An 8,133-nucleotide genomic window follows, 5' to 3' on the forward strand; every position below is an offset into this window, starting at 1 on the left:
ACTTTCAGGAAACATTCCTCACACACAAAGAAAGAAAATATGTTATGTGGACATGTGTCCGGCAACGCCTACTTTCCATGTTAGAGCTCATTTTATTACTTCTCTTCAAATCACTTTAATCATGCAATGGAAACACACAGCAACAGAACGTACCAGCGTGACTTCAAACAATTTGTTACAGGAAATGTTCAAAATGTCCTCCGTTAGCGAGGGTACATGCATCCACCCTCCGTCGCATGGAATTCCTGATGCGCTGATGCAGCGCTGGAGAATGGCGTATTGTATCACAGCCGTCCACAATACGAGCACGAGGAGTCTCTACATTTGGTACCGGGGTTGCGTAGACAAGAGCTTTCAAATGCCCCCATAAATGAATGTCAAGAGGGTTGAGGTCAGGAGAGCGTGGAGGCCATGGAATTGGTCCGCCTCTACCAATCCATCGGTCACCGAATCTGTTGTTGAGAAGCGTACGAACACTTCGACTGAAATGTGCTGGAGCTCCATCGTGCATGAACCACATGTTGTGTCGTACTTGTAAAGGCACATGTTCTAGCAGCACAGGTAGCGTATCCCGTATGAAATCATGATAACGTGCTCCATTGAGCGTAGGTGGAAGAACATGGGGCCCAATCAAGACATCACCAACAATGCCTGCCCAAGCGTTCACAGAAAATATGTGTTGATGACGTGATTGCACAATTGCGTGCGGATTCTCGTCAGCCCACACATGTTGTTTGTGAAAATTTACAATTTGATCACGTTGTAATGAAGCCTCATCCGAAAAGAGAACATTTGCACTGAAATGAGGATTGACACATTGTTGGATGAACCATTCGCAGAAGTGTACCCGTGGAGGCCAATCAGCTGCTGATAGTGCCTGCACACGCTGTGCATGGTACGGAAACAACTGGTTCTCCCGTAGGACTCTCCGTATTGTGACGTGGTCAACGTTACCTTGTATAGCAGCAACTTTGACATTAGGGTTATCGTCAACTGCACGAAGAATTGCCTCATCCATTGCAGGTGTCCTCGTCATTCTAGGTCTTCCCCAGTCGCGAGTCATAAGCTGGAATGTTCCGTGCTCCCTAAGACGCTGATCAGTTGCTTCGAACGTCTTCCTGTCGGGACGCCTTCGTTCTGGAAATCTGTCTCGATACCAACGTACCGCGTCACGGCTATTGCCCCGTGCTAATCTATACAGCAAATGAGCATCTGACAACTCCGCATTTGTAAACATTGCACTGACTGCAAAACCACGTTCGTGATGAACACTAACCTGTTGATGCTACGTACTGATGTGCTTGATGCTAGTACTGTAGAGCAATGAGTCGCATGTCAACACAAGCACCGAAGTCAACATTACCTTCCTTCAGTTGGACCAACTGGCGGTGAACCGAGGAAGTACAGTAAATACTGACGAAACTAAAATGAGCTCTAACATGGAAATTAAGCGTTTCCGGACACAAATGGTTCAAATGGCTCTGAGCACTATGGGACTTAACTGCTACGGTCATCAGTCCCCTAGAAGTTAGAACTACTTAAACCTAACGACAGCACACAACACCCAGCCATCACGAGGCAGAGAAAATCCCTGACCCCGCCGGGAATCGAACCCGGGAACCCGGGCGTGGGAAGCTAGAACGCTACCGCACGACCACGAGATGCGGGCGTTTCCGGACACGTGTCCTCATAGCATCTTTTCTTTATTTGTGTGTGACGAATGTTTCCTGAAAGTTTGGCCGTACCTTTTTGTAACCCACTGTATATGTATGTTGTTCTCTGAAGTCGCCTGGTGGGAGTAGTCTGTTAAGCGGTGCCGGTGCTGTGGTGTGCAGGTGAAGGACGTGTCGCGCAACTCGGTGTGCCGCGTGCCGGAGGAGCAGCTGGTGCAGCCTCTGGACGTGCTCAACGGCGTGCTGGCGGCGCTCATCGCTCTCGCGCTCGCCAAGCTCGCCTACGACTACTGGGCCTTCAAGCGCACCGGCAAGCTGCCCTGGCTCGTCGGCAAGATGCCCTGAGCCGCGGCACCGGCCAGCCACGCATCCATCCGCTCCCCGCCTGCCTGCGCTAGAGGCCACGTCCACACTATTTCAAAAAGTAACGCAGCCTTACGGGCAGATGACCGAATTAGAAATGTTGCTCGAAGCGCCCCCCCCATACGCGGTTCATGTAGCTAAGTACGACGTCGCAATTTCTTAAAGACGTGTAACGTTTATCGAGGATTTACAGAAACACACCCTTTAATTTCAGTCTACGATTCAGGTATAGTGTGAGGGTTGTTTGTTAGAACTGTGATCCAACAAAGTCAGATTTGGTTGGCTGTTTGAGATTTAAGACTGCCCTACCGGAAACACGTGCTTTTGTTCAGGTTTAGTGTTTAAACATTGTTGCACCATCTGTATGTAGCGCTCAGTGTTCATTATGCCACGAAATTATGTGACACTGCGCGTAAAACACTTTTTGTGTATCCAGAGGAGACTATGATATGGATTTTGCGTGGCTCATATGAGTGATATCTGTGCATTCACATATCCATCAAGATGGAATCATGCCTCGTCAAACCAAAACAAACTATCGAATTCTTATCCATATGGCGTTGTATATGACACTCTCGGGAAGGTATACGTTTTGCATTGTCTCCAGAGGACAACTCTTGCGCATCTCGAATTTTGTACGGGAGCAAATTTAAAAGTTGGGCAATACAGTGTGGACGTATCCTCCAGAAAGACCAGACGGTACCAACAGGCGTCACACAGACTTAACGGGACCCAAAGAATATGCAGCTCCTTTTGGCTGCATTTGCCACATTTCCTGTCCTCTGTCGTATAGGAACTTGATGGTAGATTAATTTGGTGCATTCTTACAAAAGCTCTATGTGAAGACTTCGGAATGGCGACATAATTGTGCTGAGTGACACTGAATATTCTCTTTTGTAACGTGTAGCCCATTTCTTTCACAACTAAACGAAAATCATCACCTGCAACGGGAAAGAAACATTGTTCCATAAGGCTGTGTTACTTTTTGAACACTCTGTATTTGATGAGGACTGCATTTCGTCCAGCATTAATAATTAAACTATCAGAATCGTTGTAAAATGACAAAAAAGTTTCCTGTGTTCCAACAAATCTGGTACACCGTGGGAACAGCATCTCTCTTAGCTTTAGATTCAGACCTGTAAGCAGCTCTGTTCATCTTCAGTCTATCTGATATTGTGGCCTAGTTGTACTCCGTGTTCCTATTTGAATTTGTGTTTGTGTAATTAATTTTCTGTTGCTTGTCTGTTATTCTTACTGCTGATACCCAGATTGGCAAAGCGGTCCATATTGAAGGAAATCTGTCTCAAGTACTCTGCAGGTAGTTGGCCACATAGTAACTGTTGAAAGCTGCAGTACTCGACGAAAAGTCTTGGTGCTGTTTTGTTTAATTCATAAAGGATGTATGTCCATGAATTTATCGGTATCTGTACACCTTTTAAAGCATTATGCTATGCATCGTACATACAACATATACATTGAACTAGTCTGTTTCAGCCACCTACATAACTACTCGTATCATATTCGTTTTCCCGAACATCCCTGAAACATCCAAAGCATGAGTAGCGGATATTGCTCCAATGAAATCCACCTACATTCAGAAAGTAATGAAATATGTTAATGGTTGAAAATCTTAAGAGAGTGAGACTTGAAATTTTGTCAAAATCGATTCTATTCATATAATACCCCTTAAAATGATGAATTACCAACTATACAGATGTCCACATAATCAAGACGTACGGTAGATCACATTCCAACAATTCATAAGTAGTAGTTGCTGCAGTTTCAGACTGTAGAAAGTTTAATTGCGTGCTGGTCAAGAAAAAAAGTCGAAGATCAATCAATAGGACTTCCTTACATAAAACCGCTGACCAAAAAAGCGTGTGAACCACAGCAAACATTTACATTGTGGAATTCTTTCACGTCTCGAATAAGCAAAGACCTTCCTTTTGGAAATGGGACAAGTTGTCCTCCCACCTATTTCTCAAAATCAGAAGCGGTGTTTATTTGTGAGGCCGCCCCAGTAATTGGTTTCTAATAATATTACCGTTTGTCAGTAAATTACACAATTACTTCGGAACAGATTATCTGACTTTTTTAAATGACATCGGAAATTATTTCGTGCCAATAATTTTGGCTTCCGGTGAATGTCCAGTTATGATAACAGAATCTCTCGCATGCATCAAAGGTCGGTTTTAACTGAACTTACGTCACTTATTTTTCTTTTATGGCAGTGAACTTGCGCAGCGAGAGTAATCAGAGCGCAAAGACGTTGAATGCGCCTTACGCCACAAACAAATGTCCCTAGTCTCTCACTTTCTCTCCATCTCTCTTTACTTCTTTGTGTTTTTCTCTCTGCACTCTCTTCCTCCCTCCCCCCTTTTATCAAGCGATCACGTCCCCTGATACCACTCGCAACATCAACAAGCAACTATCCTCTGCGTGTACTTGATTCTTCCTTCAACCAGTCTTCTGAAACACTCACCTATGTTGGAGCGTTTTTCAACTAACGTCGCTAAAGAAATTGATCCGACGGTGGGAGTAGTTTCCCGTGGTCCCCCCCCCCCCCCCCCCCCCCACATAAAGGCTCTGGTCACTGCCATTTCAGACGTCCTTCCTACTTATCCAGCGTGTTGGAGCTATCTGTTTCTCACAATGTTTATGATTTGATGAGCACACATCGTATCACATGCTTTTCTGTTAACCAACTGCCTGCACATTCATCCATCTTTAACAGCTCTGAGAATCAGCTTCATGGTCCTTTTCCGACGCTATTATCTTCCTTTCTCTCATACTTCCTATATCGATCTCATAGCCCTGTTAAACTTAGTGCAGCTCATGAAACTGTGTTCATTATGAACACTTACGGCTGATATTCTAGATCCTCTATATATTTTTAATTACATTTCTTCATTATTTGTTTCATACTGCCATCATAATATCCCGTACTTATGATGAAAACTATGAGAAGTGTTATTATTCAAGCATATAGATTACTAACTATTGCTGAAAAGTGTCACCCTTCGATCTTAGAATTTCTGTAACGAACTTCAGCTGCAATGCGCAATGAAACTTATTCGAAACCAGGATGTCTTCTGCCAACTCCGCTCAAAATTTCTCCAAATATACGTGCTAGCTGAGAGATGGCACTAGTAGGGATTATTTTGCCTTCTTTTTGGACACGCACTTGTAAAATGACAAGTGGTCTTTGATAACAGCAAGCACTATAACCTGAATTACAAAACATTAAATCAGTTTGTACGATTCCACAAAATAAATTTCTTTTTTCAGTTGACATAATAACAAATATACAGAAGGAATGGTCAATATTCAGGGATATGACAGGAATGCTCATTCGAAACAAAAAGTCCAGTAAACATGGATTCTAAAGCGGATACTTTAGGAGCTATGAGCAATTCTTGATCTTCGATACTGTAAAACAAATCTCTTCTACTTCAAGCTCTTTGATTTCCATATTTTGGGAAATGGTAGCATCGACCAAAACAAGAAAAGAAATGTCCATTAAATATGTGCTCTACAATGTATGTCTTCAAAGTTACGAACACATGTTCATTAATGGAGGAAATACTTATTAATAATGAATCTGAATAAGCTGCCTCTCTCTTACAGAACTCACAAACAAATGAATGTTTACCAACGTTGTGGGAGGAGTTTTCAAATCGCTGTTACTAATATAAGTCATATACTGCGTTTTTTAAAATAAAGAGGCCATTTTCAAGGTCTGCCTTTCCCAGGCAGAGAAATACCTGCCTCTTTCAACATATTCATGCTTGTTTTATGTCACGGTTTTGAGCCAATCTGCCCCCCCCCCCCCCCTATTTTATGTTGCGTTTTACGCTACACTCCAGTATCATAGAAGCTATTCATTCCCCCTGACGTCTTAAAGACGTCCTGTTGGCTTGTCGCTTCTTCTAGTTAATGCTTCAACGTCTTCATCTTCTCGCTGATTCTGCGGATAACCTCCTCGTTTCGTGCGTTAATAAATCGCTAAATTCTGAGAGCTATTCTGCAACACCACATCTCAAATGCCTCTCGTCTCTTCTTTCCCGTTTATCCAACAGGCTGCATTTCACTTCCAAACAACGCTATATATTCTCTATTACTCTGTTATTTCTTTCTCGAGTTGGGTCCTGTGTTTAAGAACAGCATAAATATTTTGGCGAGGAGTTTTACAAAACAATCACAATTAGGGCACAGACTGCCTGAAACAACGGTTTATAATTACAAAAACGTGAGATTGCACCTCTTAAATAGAAAAACACGCACAGAGTATAAGAATTAAACTACGATTTAAAGACAGAAAAGCTAAATACATAGCTTGTTGGTCTGCTGATGGTTAACAGGCGAAAGCTGGAGCTTAACAGAATCTTGAAGTCTCCAAGGAGGGAATCACAAGGCGTTGTGAATGTTATCAAGAGTCTTCCTGCACCAAAATTCGGGATTTTGAATACTTTCATCCACCTCAGATAACTTCAGTGTTGTGACAGCATGACAGGCGCGTGGAGCTAATACAACGCTGAAAAGAGTAGCCAAATATTCATTCACCCCTGGGTACATATTTTTAGATCTGTGTGCCGCTTCCTAACGGCTTTCATACTCGTCGTATTCCATAACAAGGAGTCGTAACTGCTTCATGTCAAATCCAACACAATAGTTATCAAGTGCATGTGGTATCTCTAGGTTTTCTTTTTCAGTTGTGAAAAATGAAAATGTTTTTTCATCATTTTCGAAAATGTTAATCTCGTTGAGAGGAAATACTTCTTAATAATGAATATGAATAACCTGCCTCTTTCTTACAGTACTCACAAAGAAATGAATGTTTACCAACGTTGTGGGAGGAGTTTTCAAATCTCTATTACTAACATAAATCATATACTGCGAATTTTTCTTTGTTTTGTAAATAAAGAGGCCATTTTCAAGGACTACCTTTCGCAAGCAGAGAAATACCTGCCTTTCAACATATTCATGCTTGTTTTTTCACATGTTTGACATCTGTGACTGTTTCGTCTCATGCACGCATTTTTTGTAGGGAACAACAATATACATATACAGCGTTGGTTGCCAGAAATTGTTTTTAGTCTTTAATAGTTATGAAACTGAAGTGACCTGAAGAATTTACAGTCTGCAATAGATATTGCAACGAACTGGTGGAGTCGAGTTCAGGAAACATTATTTACGTATAAGACACTCCCTTAACAAATACAGTGAATAAAATTACAGTATTAACAACATTTTTGTGCATAGTGAAAGAAACAGTGCGAGTTTTGATCCAAAAAGTATTACATGAAGTTACCACATAAATTACTTATAATTAGTTTGTGACTTAATGTAACAGTATTGTCTTTATTTTAATTTTTGTTTTAGAAACTATTGTTGTAAGACTGAATATTTCAAACTAATTTCATGACAAGCATGCAAACGTGCTTGGTGAGTTTCATTATGTTTCTATTGTTTATCAGAAAACTGTGTATATATGTACTAAACAGTCAGTTTTACGTTACCATGGACACATACGTCAATGCTGGTCATTTTGATACGTATTGTGACATCTCAAAAAATGTGCAATAGTACGTATTTTTCCTATATTGAGAGGCTATGTATAGATATAGTGTTATATTTTTTTATTTATTTGTCCGAGAACCAACAGTTTAAGGTGAAATTAATATATCAAATAAACTTCATTTTATTTTGTTTGTGCTGTCTTTACTGAAATTTTCCCTCTATTTCCCTATCATTGTCGTTTTTGAAATCTGATATTAAAATATTTTTGCTGTTCCTATCATGTTCACAGTAATACTGCTTTAATTAGGAACTGAGTTTGTCTCAGAAGTTTTTTTAGATAAGTCAGTCGCTTTCTATCGGTTTATTTACAGTGTGCAAATGGCGTGTTCCGTCACTCAGAGTGTCTTATAAATGTAAAATGTGATAGAAAGCAGACTCAGTGACCATAAATTATTGAAGTATCAACTACCAAATGCTCATCTACAGCTAATAAAACCAGCTGCTGTTTGCGCCAATGTAGATCTCACTAAATAAAGCGCAGCTGTAATTTTATGATAGTTCTTTATTGTACTAATTA

General features: G+C 41.0%; 1 protein-coding gene across 1 annotated transcript in view; it reads left to right on the forward strand.

The window, feature by feature from the left end:
- The window catches only part of LOC126155911 (protein singed wings 2), a 115,992-nt gene extending 113,501 nt beyond the window's left edge, over positions 1 to 2,491 (forward strand). The window contains exon 8 of the mRNA XM_049916309.1: positions 1,836 to 2,491. Within this exon, the coding sequence (XP_049772266.1) occupies positions 1,836 to 2,018 (183 nt within the window). The 3' untranslated portion in view covers positions 2,019 to 2,491. The remainder of the gene's footprint in view (positions 1 to 1,835) is intronic.
- Positions 2,492 to 8,133: the final 5,642 nt, after the last annotated feature.

Source organism: Schistocerca cancellata, chromosome 1 (assembly GCF_023864275.1).
Source record: "Schistocerca cancellata isolate TAMUIC-IGC-003103 chromosome 1, iqSchCanc2.1, whole genome shotgun sequence".
Taxonomy (NCBI): domain Eukaryota; kingdom Metazoa; phylum Arthropoda; class Insecta; order Orthoptera; family Acrididae; genus Schistocerca; species Schistocerca cancellata.